This window comes from Antedon mediterranea, chromosome 10 (genome assembly GCF_964355755.1).
Source record: "Antedon mediterranea chromosome 10, ecAntMedi1.1, whole genome shotgun sequence".
Taxonomy (NCBI): Eukaryota; Metazoa; Echinodermata; class Crinoidea; order Comatulida; family Antedonidae; genus Antedon; species Antedon mediterranea.
Window position 1 is genome coordinate 21,160,911 of NC_092679.1, and position 19,017 is coordinate 21,179,927.

The following is a 19,017-nucleotide window of genomic DNA, read 5'->3' on the forward strand; positions in this document are numbered from 1 at the left end:
GACCCTGGGATACTTCTGCTCATGTTGCAAGCCGTCCAAAACGTACTCCTTCTTAGGCCAAAACGGCTCACTGTGTCGCGGATTAATGTATTAATTATACCAATTAGGATGGTATTTATTTGAATAAACGCCCGGAACACCTCCCCAATAAAACATCAATTAAAATAATTATCACCACTCGCCCCCACCCCCCTCCCATCCAAATACCATCTAATTAACGCCCATCCATATTTATAACACAATTGTACTATTTTTGAGTAGATTTCATTGGACTGTTATCTACAATTTACCAAGCATTTGTTATTCTTTTTTTACCACTTTTCATATCTACAATAAACACTATACGTAAAACGCTATTAATCATCTAAGCCACTGTGAAACAGGTTAGTGAGTAGGTTTAGTTTTACGAATATCAAAAGCATTTAAATAATGGTAACCGATCGAAATCGTCCAAGCCAGAATGTCCTTCTAAAACTTTTTAACCAAGTCATTATCATTCCGAGAACCATCGTCTACACTTTCTACAGGGGGGGAGCGAGCGAAGCGAGCTCACCATCTAGTATATTAAATTAACTATAATCCTCTATGATGATAATACACTATACTTCATAGCCACACATAAATATTGTAGGTAACCTCAGCGTTCCATTTTTTCGGAAGGAAGGCTATATAATATACTTTATGCATGCTGACAGCCAGTGATCTAAACAATAAGTACGCGGTTGTCTAGCGGTATCCTTTGTACGATTCGTTTGTGCCCAAGCTCACGATACACGCGTCAATATCATGTTACATCCTGGGACCAAAAAAAAATGTACAGATCTATGGTTAGACGTAGCCTACGGTCATACAGGGAATAATATAAGGTATGAGTTATTCACGAACGAGTTTACGAATTTTTCAATTTACAAGTAACCTTTTGTACTGTGGAGCACGTATTTGCAGGATGTTCAGAGATGAGGGTGAGGTATTGGGGTTCGCCGTCGGTTAAGGGGGAGGGGGGGGGGGGGGGGGGGGGGTTCGCTGTAAAGGGGGGTTCGCCCGAACCATAAAAACTCCTGCCCCTGCTGTACATTATTATTATTATTATTATTGGTGTTATTATTATTGTTATTGTTGTTGTGAAATGATTTGTTGCTCAATGCTTATTAGAAGAATAATAGTATAACAATAATTATTATTTTTAACATATAATGTGGTTATTATGTACGGAGTAACCTGTACTTCGCATGGTCCTTTTCTCCCTTATGGGAGGAATGTAAGGATAATAAAAGCGCACTCTGATAAATTCAAATTGTATCAAGAATACGGCCATTGATTTTGTTATACACTTTGAAATATCTGTAAGCTAAAAAATGAAAGCAATACTGGATATGGAACTTTATACTTTACTTTTGACTGAAAATAAAAGACGCTAAAGAAAAATTGTGCTGTGTGAATTAGTGAATTAGATGATACTAATTTTGGGTGTTTTTTCGTGGTGTATTTGATAGATAAAATAAAAAAGTGGACATATATCGAATGAAAACACATTTCTTCTGTTGATTTTTATTCATTTAAATTTTTTATTTTTTTTCAATGGATTTGATATTTTGCACATTTGTTTTTGTGTGAGAGATTTGTTACCTATACATTTGCTATTTGCGTGAGGTTTGGTTTCCTTTTTGCTACAACAGAGAAGGTTTCGTAGTTGATACGTGACGTAACAACTCACGAAACATGTCAAATTACTGTTATTTTTTGGCCTTTTTGTTAGTGTTTATCCTTACAATTCAGGAAAGTGATTGTAATAACCATTCCCTAACATAGTAACATAATAATAATAATAATAAGATTTATATAGCGCACATATCCACACAAAAATGCTCAAGGCGCTTGTGAAAAACCATAAAAAAAACATATAAAAATATAAACCTTGAAACATAAATACATAGTATCTACAAAAACATTCTAGAATAAGAGTATGTTTAGATTTAAGAAACCATGTATAATTAATATAAGAACAATCAGAAACATTCCAGAAGTACTGGTATGCTATTAATAGAAACTGTAATCCAATAGAATAAGAAGTATAAAGAATGATCTAGAAGGATAGGAACATCTTGTATATAAAGGGATGTAAAACTATTGTAATGTTGTTGGATATTAGATTGTAAAAGTTATTGTGAAGCTGTTGTTTAAAGTGTTTACTGGATTGTTGAAAGTTGAAGTTGATTGAAATTAAAGTTTTGTTTTTGAGTTATTTTACAACTTTGTGGATTTTGTGTGTATACTTTTATGTCACAAGGGAGTTCCTAAAGTATTCTCAACCGCTCGGAAACATACGTGAAAGGAGTTCGTGAGCTATCGTGAGCGGCCCCTCAATAAACATCAGTGTGCCAAATGGGAACACCTACCATTCAGCGGCTTCGGAGGAGATACGTAAAATTAGAGCGGGGTTGGTGAAATCTGTCCATAATAGGTTACTTTTCTGTCCATAATAGGTTACTTTCTGTCCATAATAGGGACTAGAGGGCGCTGTTGTTTGTCCATAATAGGCGACTTTCATAATTGGCTGTCCAAAACAGGTGACTTTTTGTCCACAATAGGCGAGTTTATTGAAGTAGTGCGCCATCCATTGTGTTGTCCATAATAGGTGATTTTTTTGGCGTACTCGTACGTACGTAGTTTATTTCGCGAGTAGAAGTAATACTAATTTGCTTTCTGTTCAGACTTCGAGGCTACCTAGGAGGCCTAATTAGTATAAATATTTAAGTCTTTCTGGCCTAGGCCTAGGCTAGTCCTGTTAGTTAGGCTACCTCTATAGGCCTACTAGCCTAGGCCTAGTCCATTTGTTATTGTCCACTAATAATAATGAAATGTGGAATTTATTCAGCAACAAATAATTTCATCATTTAGGTATATTTATTCATAAAAAGACATCAAAATACAACGGCAGCCAAAAGGCTGAAAAGTAGTATTTTACAAAATTTGATAAAAATATATAAATACATTATGTATAAAAGGTAAAACTAGTTTAAAAAAAAAAAAAAAAAAAAATAATAATAATAATTTACCACATTAAAATTGGTCCACCTGTAAGTTAAAATAGTGCCAGCCTATTCAATATTCATCATTAATGAGTCGGACTAAAAAAGGGACTGGTGAAGATCTAAATCTTTCTGTACGACCAAACGGGATTTTAATTTGAACTTCATTTTAGGTTTGATATAGTACGGACAGACATTACGCAACTTACCATACTATTGCAAGTTTAAATAAATCACCAAACGAACCCACACGTTCTTTTACAAAAATAAAAAATACCCCATAATACTCTAATAATAATATTGATAAAGTTTTATTTTTTTAAGATAATGAAATGTAAACTGTTATTTTTATAAATGCATTGGTGTTTCAATGTATTGTTGTATTTTTTTTTCTTATTTTATTTACTTATTTTGTTTTGTTAACAGTAATAATAAAAATCAATTTAATATTGAAAAAGACATCACAGTTCAGCACTTCATTTCGTCATTTTAGGTCCTCCCCTATTTCAAAATTCTGGATCCACATAGCTCAATGACAAACCATCCCAGTCTAAAGTGGATCAACAGCAGCACATCTCATCCATTTATTATATTGTTTAATTAAATGAATCAATTTTAATGTTTAATACTAATAAGAAATATGACAATAAATCAAGTTTACATACACGCAGTGTACAATCAACACCTTTGTTCTGTATTCAGAACAGTTTATTCAAAATCTAAATCACATTTAAAAAATACTGAATTATATTATTTTTAAAAGTGTAAAAACATGGTTAAACTTCAATTAAGTTAATAGAAATGTCCATGCTACTGTACTATAACATTGATCAGAAGATACACTGTACACAATCTTTGATACATGCAAAAAATATGGGAAAAATTGAGATTTAAATAGATGACATAATTAATAACATACAGTAACAATAGCTCTGGCTCTACTATACTGCCAACCTACTAACTGTCCGAACTGTCTGGATAAGACTCATTCATTCAAAAAATAATTAAAAAAAACAAAAAGGTCAATCTAGCAATCTAGATGTCTGTGATTTGAAGACAAACTACCAATAGGTCTAGTAGACTAGGCTAGTAGTAGCTGATTTCAGTCTTTAAAGTATAGTAGTGGGCGGTGGTGGCAGTGGTATTAGTAAAAGACTGTATAGTGACTAGTCCGCCAGACCTGACCTGCAGTTAGGCAGTATAGTTACGAGTAGTCTGTAAAATATAAAAACAGATAATGAGGATAGGCCTAGTTGTTTGTAGTAGGAAACCTATCTACCTAATATGAGCCCATGTCATTTTTATTCCTACTGTAGCAGGGAGGTACCCCCTGCTGTAAGGTAGGCCTAGAAAAAAAAAGCTCACATTTCATTAGTAATAGTGGACAATAACAAATGGACTCCAGCTAGAGGCCTAAGCGGGATCCAGTCAAGTCGCCCCATCGCAAAGTCGCCCCATCGCAAAGTCGCCCCATACAAAGTCGCCCAATACAAAGTCGCCCCATCGCAAAGTCGCCCCATTACAAAGTCGCCCCAACGCAAAGTCGCCCCATCGCAAAGTCGCCCACGCAATTCGGTATGATTATGAAGCGCCGCCGCTAGTAGTACGCTATTTTAATCATATCGGTTGCGTTTGATATCGATTGCGTTGTTACTTTGGTCGTGCTAAATGTCGTATAGGCCTACATTATAATGTTTATCCTATTATATACATAATTTGTGTTTTAATTTTTATTTTACAGGTTTTAATGGAGGGATGTGCTTTTTAAGAATCATTAAAAAAATAGTCCCTTAATTGTTTGAAAGTTCTAAAAAGATTATCCCTGATTTATAGTTTCGAAAATGTTAATTTAATATGATTTTAAAATTAGTTACCAGAGCCACAATTACGAATCTTTCTTCAACCTACGCGTGGATACCAGCTCATTTTTTAGGATAATATAATAAATGTATAAATAGTAGGCCTTCTTATATTTACAGTAGTTAAAACAATAACAGCGTTGTAAGACAATAAATGTTATAATACTAATAGCCTACTTATTGATCATTTTGCATTTATTGACAAGTTATGTGTCTATAGTTATTTAATTTTAATTATGACTTTTCAAAATGAAGAAAAAAAAAAAAAAAGGATTTCATCGCCGATATGATTGTTTTACATGCAGGTATTTTAGTAAAACTTAAAACGCTACATTTTGACAATGGAAAAACCATCGTACAGTATCGTGTGCGTGTTTTTTAAAAAGGGGAATCCCCGACGGTCAGCAGAAAGACGTAGCAGCTGTGTGAGGGAACAGATACCAGAAGGCGCAGCTCCGATTGGTTTCAGAGAATGTTTCAGATGGCGAGTCGCCTTTTATTCAACAGCACAATGATCATTTTACTGAAGAAATTCTTTTCAACCCTTTTGGTTATAGAACATTCTAATTATCATGCCTAATAAATATCCTCATATCGGGTGTTTATTTAATTTTAAATTAAACAAGACAGTGAAGAGGCACGGAATAATACGTACACGGACGTACGACGAATAGGCACGCACGTCATCATTTACGACATATAGTGGTGATATGATGCAATTTTATAATGATGGGATTGCCTTTCCAGGCTTACAATCAATTGTTCATTGTAATACTATGTATATAATAGTAAACTGAATGTTTATAAATAAATTGTTTTACGTAATTTGTTGCATATATTATAAAATAAAAGACACAGACGCAGCCTACGTTTCCTATAAAATATTTCACATTTAAATAATTATGTACTGTTAAATGACATATGCTGGATAATACTATAATCTTAAACTATGTTTACAAATTGTCATTTTTTAAGGCACACATCTTTTTCATCATACTGACCTGGGGCGGGGGGGGGGGGGTGCGTGCCGATCGTGTGACCTGAGACTACATAGCGGGGCTTCCCCTTTTATGCCTACACGTTCCGTGTTTTGTGTATCATTGCGACATTTTACGCACTTGTAAACTATTTTTTTAACGTTTTGGGGCGACTTTGCGATAGGGCGACTTTGTGATGGCGCGACTTTGCGATGGCGCGACTTTGCGATGGCACGACTGTGTCGGGGCGACTTTGCGATGGGGCGACTGTGTTAGGGGCGACTTTGTATGGGGCGACTTTGCGATGGGGCGACTTGACTAGCATGTAGTAGTAGTACTATCTATGCCTGAGGTGTAGGTAGCCTAACTCTAAAACAGGACTAGGCTAGGCCTAGGCCCTAGCGGCTAGAGAGACTTAAATAATTATACTAATTAGGCCTCCTACTAGCTAGGCCTACAGCAGTAGGTAGCCTCGAAGTTTGAAGAGAAAGCAAATTAGTATTAACTAATAATACTATTACTTCTACTCGCGAAATAAACTACGTACGATCGAGTACGCCAACAAAATCACCTATTATGGACAACACAATGGATGGCGCACTACTCCAATAAACTCGCCTATTGTGGACAAAAAGTCGCCTATTTTGGACAGCCAATTATGAAAGTTACCTATTATGGACAAACAACAGCGCCCTCTAGTCCCTATTATGGACAGAAAGTCCCCTATTATGGACAGAAAAGTAACCTATTATGGACAGATTTCACCAACCCTATTGTAAAATTACGCGAAACATTTAGTAGCATTAATATATAGATACTGACCAGACCCAGTAGTATTAAATAAATAACCTTTACAATGAAAGTTTTTTTTTTATTTAAATATTTCTTTGTTATATACATATATATAATGTACATTAACCATGTTAAAGTGAAAAACTGTACACTGTAGTTGTAGCCCAATTCTTAATTAGAAGAGTATATTAATATATTTTCAACCAGTGCTGTGACCCAATGCTTATTAAAAAAGATTATATTAATTATTTTCAACTAGAGGGTGAGCTCGCTTCGCTCGCTCCCCCTCTAGGAAGTGTAGACGATGGTTCTCGGAATGATAATGACTCGGGTAAAAAGTTTTAGGACATTCTGGCCTGGACGATTTCAATCGGCTACCATTATTTAAATGCTTTTGATATTCGTAAAACTAAACCTACTCACTAACCTGTTTCACAGTGTCTTAGATGATTAATGTTAATGATTACGTTTTACGTATAGTGTGGGGGGTGGGGGTAGTGGCGATAATTATTTAATTGAGGTATTCCGGGCGTTTATTCAAATAAATACCATCCTAATTGGTATAATTAATACATTATTCCGCGACACAGTGTGAGCCGTTTTGGCCTAAGAAGGAAGACGTTTTAGAAGGCTTGCAACATGAGCAGAAGTATCCCAGGGTCTTGACGGGACTCAGATAGCGCATAGTACATTCGATTTCAAACAAAAGCTCTTATCATCAATTCTCTCGATGTAATTTTATATAATTATTTCCCACAATTTACTCCTATGTTTTATGAATATATTTAATTTGATCTTTATGTACTACAGTATTATACCTTCACACGCGTGGTCCGAAAATAAACAAAAAACCAAACGGCCAACTTAGTTGAAACAGGTTACAACTCCCTGGTTGAAACCAACCATGCAGGGAACTTGCTAGGTGATTGACACACTTTACCTTACCGTGAACCCGGAAATTACTTACCGCGCGAGAGTTAAAATTTACCGATTGAAATCAGAAAATTTCTTATAAAACCCTTTATAATATCTTCCTAAGATAGAAATATGGAATTTACCATAATTTATATATAGATAGATGTATAATGCAATTGGAATCTATAACTATAATTAACATAAAATCGATTTAAAATTTAAACACATTATTGACCAAGCCTAAATGTCAGGCCTAGACCGTCTAATGTATACCTCCATGATGGGCCAAGTAATAAATAAAGGGAATTTATAATCTATGCTATTTCATAACACAGTGTACTAACTTTATAATTATAGTTTTTAGTATAAATAGTTTTATAATACATTTATAACCTAAAATAATGTAAATCCAGACAAATGATTATGGAAGAACAACTTACCATAGACAAAATACTGTACACAACAGGAGATATTGCATGCATATGAACTATCAGCGAAATAAAAAGCTGCATTTTACAGTATTGGAAACACTTAATTTTAATTGTTAATTTTTACAGTTAGGTTAAACATTGGTTAGATTCTATAAAATTAAGAAGTTGCACGCATTACTGCACACCAACTATCAGCGAATTAGAAAGCTGCATTTTGCAGTATTGATAAAACTTTTTTTTTAAACTTTTTTTTTTTTTACAGTTACAGTAGCTATAACATTGGTTGGGACAGGGTAGATGGTGTCTAGATTGTGTCTGTTAGGACCAAGGCAATGTATAGGTGGTGTATAAAAGGCCATTTAGTATTCCTTACAATCATATGGCATTGGTTGCTGGTGGTATCTACAATATCTAAGGTTACGTAAGGTATACTTATGGTAAGGGGGGGGGGGTCTCTAGTCGAACTTTAGAGGGGTTTGCCAGGGCCAAGACAGTGTACAGATAGTCTGTAATAGGTCATTTGGTATTGCTTACAATGTGCTAAATCATATAACATTGGTTGCTGGTGGTATCTACTATATCTAAGCTAGGCTAGTTGGGGGAAGGGGGTCTCTAATCGAACTTTAGGGGGGTCTGCCAGGGCCAAGACAGTGTACAGATGGTCTGTAATAGGTCATTTGGTATTCCTTACAATGTGCTAAATCATATAACATTGGTTGCTGGTGGTATCTACAATATCTAATCTAGGCCAGTTGGTCTCTAGTGAAACTTTAGGGTGTCTGGCACTTGACAATTAGTCTGTTGTTACCCATTTAGTATTGTATGAACACAACTTGTTCATTTGGCATTAATTTTGAGTGGTACCTAGTGCTTAAATCGTTATTTCCTTTTTAATTTCTCAAACCACAATTTTCAGCTCGTTAAATATTTTTTAGCGTCCAATATTTTTACGGAATAGTTGCTTAAACGCTGTCAATATAGTTATATTTACGTTACTACACGAACCTATGAGTTAACTTATAGTCCGAATTTGTATTAATGTATATGAGGTGTATTTGACGTTGTGTTCTGAACGACTGTACTGAAGAAGTTTTTATAGATCTTTCGTTTTTGGTAAGTATGTTGTAGGCCTAAATTGGATTTTGTCGATTTATTTTACAAGGTATGGTTATTTTCTCATAGATAGAAACATTTGACTGGAACACTACAACACAACAGCTTATCCTTGGATCGTTCTACATTGGTTACACCATCATGCCGATTCCCGGGGGTTGGTTGGCAGGACAATTTGGCGGAAAACGCGTTATTGCGATTGCAGTTGTATGGTCTTCTCTCCTGACTTCGTTGATTCCAACGGTAGCCGCTATCAGTGTTAATCTACTGATTTCGCTGAAAATTCTTGATGGATTTGGACAGGTTAGTTTTTACACAAAAACGTTTGATAAGGGTTATGAAATTGGTTAGCAAACTTGGTTTTCATGCAACGGCAAAGGCGCACCACAAGAGACAGTTCGCAAAATCACATGCGATGCGGTTATTTGTTGCGTCCAAGTGGATCCAAGCTTTAGCCTCCTATACTATGGTACTGATTTTTGAACATTATTGTTCAAGTCGACGGTCATAAAACATTTGGGTTTTTTGTGTAGAAATATATTTGTATATTCGAACTGGCGTCCTCGCGCGAGTATTGTATAGGTAGTAGAACTTCCCATTTTGTACACTTTACCGTAAAACAAAGGGAAACATTTTTGGATCCTGAAGGTGTCGCCTTAACAGCGGTTCTGCTGCACTGAAACTTCGTTCCATATAAGAAATCAAAATAACCTTTTTTTTTAATTTACAGGGAATAGCGATACCGGGAGCCTACGTTATCATTTCCAAATGGGCAATGCCAAACGAAAGAAGTACAATGGTGTCAATGATATTATCTGGTAGGCCTAATAAATAGTAGTAACTAATAGTAAAAACTTTAAAATAGTAAGGTGGGTGACATAATTACTGTCGGTATTCTTGGACTAGATTGTGTTTTCTTTTTAGGCATGTGTATGGGTTTAATTATATCAAGCTATTTGTCTGCGTGGATGTGTACTTCGAATATTTTTGGTGGATGGCATTTTTCTTTTTATTCTTATGGTAAGCTGATGTATAATAACATTACTGTGATAAGTAAACATTAATATTAAATTAAAAAATAGTCCAATACTTTTTTCAGTAACATCGGTGCGTTAAGATATGAATACGTTAAGAGATGAATGTGTTATGATGTCATTACGAAATGAATATATTTTAGTAATGAAAGAACAAGACGACAGATATCATGAACAATGCACGGAATTAATTATTTTCTATGTTAAAGCCTCCAAAATATAACCTAATCTACTACTATTACTACATAAAAACCATCGAAGATTTTGAAACCCATGTTCACGGTCCATTCACAACCAGAAGTCTACCTTGAGCCACAAAGCTGACTTACATAAAACGTTGATAGCATATTTTATCATTTCCTTATACATTACAATGTCCGAATTAGGCAAGAGTTTAGTTAGTTACTTTACACACAACGAGAGTGGACGAGCTGTTACCGTTCAGGATAATTATACCAGCTTCTACGTTAGACAAGCTACGCGGTTTTCCGCTTACCGTTACCTATCGTCTGTGTAAATTGGCCTTTACTAGACAATAATTAATGTTATGAATTATTCATGATTTCCGCCTGAGACGTCGAGTAATAGAAAATTCGCGGGCGACCGGTCCTACCATAAACGATGTAAAATACTGAGTATGTTTTTATTTTTTTGAACTAGACGTTAGCCTACTGGCTAGTTGCTTTTATATTAAATTAATTATATTCAATTCATTTATCACAGGTATTGCTGGGGCTGTTTGGACACTTTTATGGTTAACACTGATCTATGAGTCTCCCAGTGTGCATCCTTTCATGTCGATCAAAGAAAGAGAACACATTAATTTGGCTTTGAATCGAACCAAACTGAACAGAAAAAGGTAATCACTTAATATTTGTATATAACAATTTCAATCGATGTTTCCAAAACTGCAGTATTAACCACAGAAACAAAACGTTTCAAACAAACAAACGATTTCATTTCATTTCATAGTAGCATTTATTTCCTTCATAATATACAAAATATAAATAATACAATACAAAAATTCATAACGAGAAGTAAGGTAGTTAAAATAATACAATTCATCGTTAAAATGAATAAAACAATATTATGAAGGAGGCACAATTTCTGGAAAGCAAAAGCTTGTGTTGAAAGTGCCTGAACAAAAACAAAAAGTATTAAAATCAAATTAGTAAATAGTAGTAAATGGTATATAGGAATAAAGTAATTACCATAACGGAATATGAAAACAATAAAAACTGATACCTAGAATATAACTAATTATTAAATTACTTTTGTATTAAATATTGTTTACTGTTAAAGATGAAGCTATGTTTGTTTGCAGAAGTTGTAATTTTGTTAGGAAGTGAGTTCCATATCTTGGGTCCAGTAAATCTAATATTGTGTTGAAAAGAAGTCTTTTTGTGTTTAGGAATATGAAGGTTATTGAGGATTCTTGTAGAATAGCCGTGAAATTCATAATTGGGTGAAAACATATCGCGTAAATGAGCATTTTGGCTTTTGTAAATAAATAAACATTGTTGAAAAATATTAATATCAGTCAATTTTAATAATTTAAGAGAACGAAATAAAGGATCTGTACTAGTTCTAGGTGAAACATTCGAAATTATTCGTATGATTTTCTTTACATTGTGCTCCTTAAATACAAAATAGTTTTGTGAAAAGAAATGAGATCGATATTTTGATTTAAATAAGGCAATTATTGTTGGACAATATTTAATTTCAGTTGGTAGGTTATTCTATATTTTAGCGCCTGCAACGTTGAACGACGAGTTCTAAGTTTGTTTCTGTTTCAGTTCAGTGTTCCATGGATAGAAATATTTTGTTCTTCGCCAGTCCTGGCACTCACACTTTGTATGGTGACGTTTGAAATCGGATATTATACACTTATTTCCGACATGCCGTTGTTTTTCACTCATGTTCTTGGGTACAGCTTGGAAACGGTAGGTTTCGAAAACGCTACTGTGTCTACAAATAATACAGCATTATTTGTCCTGTATCAAGGCCCGTTCCGTGATACAGCATTACATATTGTTTTAATTCTGTTTCGAGATTGTTACGTTTGTAAAGTTACGTTAAATACATGTGCCATTTTCGTATATAATACGTGTGATACATGCTGTTGTATCATAGACTTGCCTGTAATACAGTAATGTTAGTGCGTAAAGGCAGCTATTGCAGTAAAATACAATATGTGCCCAGTATCATGAGTATATTTAGTAATACCGTATTACCAAATATTCTATTACTGTATTCTACTATGATACATTTTATTTGCATCATGTAAGGTTTTTGTGGTCGACGTGTCTGTCGCGAACGACAATGCCAATAATTGGTCGTATACATTCATATGAATGAAAACTAAGCCAGGTGTAAGTTTATTAAAACACTGGCTGATCCTATCATTGACCCATTAGAGCTTCTCTCGTCCAGTGCCCACCTTAACCAGAAGAGTGTTGACAAAGTGCGAGGCAGCGAGGCATGCGAGCCAAGCCAAATATTTGTGCGAGGCATCATTTTATCATTTCCAAAAGTGCGAGGCATATAGTTTACAATTTCAAAAAGGTGCGAGGCATATCTTAACGTGCTATCATGCTATATTGTAGGCATAATAGTAAATTATTTATATTTGTATAATAGGCCTAGCGTATCTAAATAGATTCGTGTATACACTCAACATGTTTATTTTTATTTGTATTTTCATTCAAGTCATATCGTGTCAAATTTTACTTTTACAAAAGTGCCCAAACTGTTCAAAAGTTACGTGCATCCGTAATTCGGTATGCGCCATATTTTAAAAATCTGAACGACAGTCTTCAACTTTCGATAAACAATTGTTATAGCGACACTTATCATCAAATGACGGCCATGTTTGTTGGCATTTGGAGCGTGTTCACTTTACAATTAATTTAACATGTCTCTCGAACATAGCAGAGTGAAAATAATATTTTGTCACACCTCCGCGTCTCGATTTATCATCTGGTAGACCTAGTGAGAGATAGAAAATCCCTCTTTACTATTTAGCAAGTAGCGGCGGAGTGATTCTGCCCTGAGAGGATTTGGTCTTGTGGCGATTCCCCTCCTTATAGCAAGTGGTTTCAGACTTCTCTCTGAGCGGCGTGCCAAAGACATTTTTGACATTCCATTCTCTAGGAATCAACACGTGTACTTCTCTCGCAAATAAAATGAACAGCGATGGCCAGGAGAAGTTCAATAACTGGCGGTGAATAAAAGGTAACTGATATGCCGATCAAATAAATTTCCGCAAAGAAAAAAAATTGCGAGAGAATTCTGAAGCGCGTGTGAAAAAGACTTAGGTCAGACAATCGTAATACTAGGCCTAAAATTTAACTGTAGCTAATATGCTTAGCCCTAACCCAGAGGCCTACAGTAATAATAATTGGTGTAATATTTTAATAATGATACGCTATTCCTGTTTTAGTAGGCTAGGTATATTACGATTTGTATTTATTGTTATTGTCCATGTAACGTACTAATACACCTGGCGCTAGTTTCCTTCGTTTGTATTTTTACTCCAAATTTGATAACTAGCTTTATCGTGTGAATACCACACCTTAGAAGTATACCTCATGAGTACTTTAATGAAAGAATCAAATAAAAAGTAACAAATAAATCCCTAAATTAATGATTTTACAGGCGTGTTCCTCGCACACTTTTCGCGAATTTCACTCATGTTCAATATTTTTGTTTCTACGATAATAGAGGACTAAAACTCAGTGGAATCCGTAAATTTCTCATGCATTTATTGGTGAAAAACACGTTTTATTTCAATATATTTATTAATCTGTCAATAAAAATACTGTAATAATGTTACCACTGATAGTGATACTGTTCTGTTTTCAAAGAATAATAATCAATCCTAAATCAACATCACTACCTAGCCTAGACCTAGGACATCCTACTAAGGATATTATGATGAATTGTTCTATATTATTCTTTAAAAGGTTAACGACGGTGTACATTATCAACAGTAACATTTTTCCTTACTAACTGACAAAATATTCACCAAATAATGCGTTAAATATATAGATTCCACAGAGTTTTTAGCCATCTAATTAATTTTGCTCTTTTGGCGTTTCATAGAAACCAAAATATTGAACATTGAGTGTGCGAAATTCGCGAACCGTATGCGAGAAAAACGTCTGTAAAATCACAAATTTAACGGATTTATTCTTCATTAAAGTAGGCCTACTAATTCCAAGGTGTGGTATTCAGGATAAAGCATGGTTAACAAATTTCGAGTTAAAATACAAGGCAGGTGCAAAAGGAAACTAGCCTACTAGTGGGCCTAGGCTACTTCAATTTCGGTGATTTCCTGCCTCTCAATTTTGAGAAATGATAAAATGGTGCCTCGCATTTTTTGATGATGGTAAAACGATGCCTCGCATAATTTGTGACTTGCCGCGCATGTCTCGCTTGCCTCGCTGCCTCGCACTTTGTTACTACCCTAACCGAAACAGAGGCACAAGCCATGTAAGGTTAGGTTAAAGGTTATGTTATATGGTACTAGGAGGAGATACATGTAAAATTTAATTCTATGATACTGGACATCAAATTTGATAGTGTGGACAGAGCTTTACACGCACCATGATTCTCGGTCATATCTAGATTTCTCCAGTAACTGGAGAAATCTAGATATGACCGAGAATCTGGTGCGTGTAAAGCTCTGTCCACACTATCAAACTTGATGTGACAAAAAAATGTGATGTGCCCATATATGGACATGATGATGTCATATTATCACTGGGCATCACTACCATATTTGGGCTCATCACACTTTTTTTCACACTAGTTTGATAGTGTAGACAGAGTAAGTGGGGAATGCAAATGTTGACGAATTAATACTTTTATTTTGATATAGGCCTAATTTCCTTTTTAAGGCTGGCCTTCTGGCATTGATAGCAAACATAATCCAATTTGGCATCAGATTCACAAATGGATTCATAGCCGATGTTATTATTAACCGTTCATATCTCAGCGTCCGAAGTACAAGAAAGGTGTTTGTGGCAATAAGTGAGTTTAAATGATTTATATATAGGGCTTAACATTGAAGTGGAGTATCTAAGCTGTTAGGTAAATACAGTGACATTGGTCTTATGATACAGCCTGTGATGTGATACCCATATGCTGTTGTATCACGGACTTGTCTGTATTGGGCCGATAGTTTGACTGCTCATCATTCATGTATTTCAAATTCAGGAAATTCTGTCAACATTTTATTTAAGATAAAATCATTTTTAACATTAAATACAGCGTTGCATGAGGCTTTCTTATGATACAGACTGTGATATGATACCCATGTGCTGCTGTATCACGGATTTGTCTTTAATACTGGATAGATAGATAATTGGGCCGATAGTTTGACTTCTCATGTATTTCAAATTCAGGCAATTCTGTCAACACTGTATTTAAGATAAAATAATTTCAAACATTGTTAAATACAGCGTTACATGAGACTTTCTTGTGATACTTTACTGTGATGATACCCATGTGCTGCTGTATCACGGACTATAATACTGGATAAATTGCACAACTTTGCTAAACTCTCCTAAGTATATTCACTCTTCCTGTTAACATTAGTTTAAACAAATATTTCGAGCGCGACGTGTGGATGTAAAGCATTATAGGCCTACGTATTTTTTAGACCTACTATATATTTTGTACACATTTTTAAAGTATTTTGATGTAACAGGTTCGTACTACTAGCGTCGTAGCTTTATCGCGTAGTATTTTCAGGAGCTGCAGCACTGGCACAAACACAATAAAATCATCCACAGAGACAGTTCTTGGTTTGGAAAAGTTAAATTCTTTTATTGAAGCTAGTAACCAGTCGGAAGGAGATATAACAAAAACAGTGTTACTATTTAAGATAACATCAGTGATCGTATCATTAACGACAGTATAGGCTACTATTGCGTTGTGTCTAGTGTAACAATCAATTAACTAATCAACTATATTAACTATAGTATAACATCAAATAACTAATCAACTATATTAACTATAGTAAAACAATTCTAAAATTAAGAGAGATAAAAATATAGATGCTTACCTAGTAACCAGTCGGAAGGAGATGAAAACCTTCACTTTGGGCTAGGCACTAGTAAGTGTCATCCATTCCCAGTTGGGTACTATGACAATTTTTAACCGATGGTACATACATTTACCATAACGTTATTTCGTAGTTTACAGAACGATTGTATTGTAACTCGAGTCATACACATGTAATTATCAATTTAAAGTTCGGTTATACAAAAAAAGAAACTATTAAAAATGCAAATCAATTAACAAAATCCCTTGTCCATTTATGAACTGACCCATACTGAAACATTATACACTAAATATTCATGACCATTTTCCCGCCACTTGGATGAGGTGACTCATCTATTTATAGCATGGTCACTTATCATTCCAGCTTTTACTTTAATGGGTCCCACAAGGTTTCTCAGATTCAAGTCAGATTCAGCAGATAAATCATTCAAGTATTTGGGTATAAGCATACCTGTTACCCTGTTACATTGAAATAAAACTAAAGCAAGGATTACGTAATAGCTAATAGGCCTACAAAAAACATCAATTTTAAAGAATTAGTTTTAACCAGGCTCTATCGTTTAAAGATGTCGCCAACCAGGTAGATGTTACGTGGTTGTCACAAAACCAATCTTTTCAGAGTAATTCGCAAAAAAACTTAAAAATCACGACTTTAAGCTACTGAAAGCTAGACATTACTAAGACAAAATTATAGAAGTAGTAGGCCTACCTGTCATAAAGTTAACTTTTATTTCATCTGTTATATATATCGATACTTAACTTCAATAATCGATGTCTAATGTTTTTTCAACAGATCTCGGCGTATCATCATTTTTTTCTAATTCTCTTGAATTTTTTCGATAACAATCACGTGACAGTTACCGTTGTTCTAGTGACGATCGTGTATTCCCTATATGGATTTGACGTCGCTGGATTATATTCGAATGCTATGGATCTCTCACCACCATTTGCTGGGCCTCTGAGGAAGTAAATAGGATTTATTAAATCTTGCCCTAAACTATGGCGCGCCAAGCGGAATAATTAGGGAGTTTTCGCAATCTTACGAATACGATAACGAAAACGGATACTATCCGTTTTCGTTATCGTACGTCACGCACACGTATTCGTTTTTCGTAAGCCAGTAGGGAGGTTTCGCAACCTTACGAATACGATAACGAAAACGGATACGTCATACATTTGTGAAACTTTTGAGCTGATCGACATTTCATATTCGTAAAGCGTATTCGTGTTGACGAATATCACCAGTCATATTCGTAACTACAAAACGAGTCACAGTTTTTGATCTATTTTGCACATTTTGCATTTGAATTAGGAATGATTCATGATTATAATATAATTATAGATTTATTGAAAGTAATTTACTAAAGTAATTTACTAAAATGCCAGGTCAATTTAGATAAATAGCAGTTTTTAAAGTCCTCACTCGATTTGATGTTGATCGCCGTTACGCTAGGCCTAGGCAGCCAAGCAACACGTACCAGCGCTTCGCTCAAATTTACCGCAGTCATATTTTGGACGCGCCTCGATATTTCGTTGCCATGCGAAACAGATTTGTTTATGGCTTACGAAAACGAATACGTGTGCGTGACGTGTCCGTTTTCGTTATCGTATTCGTAAGATTGCGAAACCTCTCTAGTCAAATTCTGTTTCGCATGGCAACGAAATATTGAGGGCGCCGTCCAAAATATGACTGCGGCAAATTTGAGCGAAGCGCTGGTGGTACGTGTTGCTTGGCTGCCTAGGCCTAGCGTAACGGCGATCAACATCAAATCGAGTGAGGACTTTAAAACCTGCTATTTATCAAAATTGACCTGGCATTTTAGTAAATTACTTTAGTAAATTACTTTCAATAAATCTATAATTATATTATAATCATGAATCATTCCTAATTCAAATGCAAAATGTGCAAAATAGATCAAAAACTATACTCGTTTTGTAGTTAGACGAATATGACTGGTGATATTCGTCAACACGAATATGCTTTACGAATATGAAATGGGGATCAGCTCAAAAGTTCAAATGTGTGACGTATCCGTTTTCGTTATCGTATTCGTAAGGTTGCGAAAACTCCCTAATGACAGCTTGGCCATACTAAACAGAACCGGCTGTAATCCGACTTTAATCACCCTGGGCCTCTGAGGAAGTAAATAGGCTTATTACGTTCTGTAGATCCTTATACAAATATAACATATCAGTATTTAGCGGCGATAACAACTTATTGTGTTCGTCAATTACCGGTAACAGTTTAGACTCCTTAGGAATGTAATAGTTTGATCCGGTAATCACATGTAAAGGCCAATTTACACAGACGATCGGTAACGGTAATAAAAATATAGAATACGGTATATGTTATTCCTTATGACAATTTACACACAACGCGGAGCGGACGGGCGGTATAGAAACAATTCTACGTGGGACAAGCTATGCGGTTTTCCGCTTGCCGTTACCGCTTGTCAGTGTATATTGGCCTTTATGTCGTCAGCGGTGTGAGAATTGTGTCATAAGAAGGTTATTTTAAGCACATTATCCCATTAAATACTTAATTAATTTAATACGGTATTCAAAGTTAAATTAACAAAATTATTTTATTACAGAACACGCTTCAGAAATGGAACGTATTTTTTGCAGTCGTTGCCGGTATTCATATATTCGGGCTTTTTATTTGGTTTATCTAGCGTTCGCACAAGGCAAAGAGCAAGAGTGGTCGAAAAACGCAAAAGTATATGATGAAGGCGAAACCTTAGCCTTAATTCGACGTGCAGAAAAACAACACAACAGCCCTGTAACAGAGTAATCAA

General features: G+C 35.1%; 1 protein-coding gene across 1 annotated transcript; it reads left to right on the forward strand.

The window, feature by feature from the left end:
• Positions 1 to 946: 946 nt before the first annotated feature.
• Positions 947 to 19,013, forward strand: LOC140061309 (vesicular glutamate transporter 1-like). The gene is made up of 8 exons (XM_072107819.1): positions 947 to 967; positions 9,186 to 9,419; positions 9,847 to 9,934; positions 10,041 to 10,136; positions 10,874 to 11,009; positions 11,901 to 12,093; positions 15,052 to 15,184; positions 18,895 to 19,013. The coding sequence occupies exons 1-8, from the start codon at positions 947 to 949 to the stop codon at positions 19,011 to 19,013; spliced, it is 1,020 nt and encodes a 339-aa protein (XP_071963920.1).
• The last annotated feature ends 4 nt before the right edge of the window (positions 19,014 to 19,017 follow it).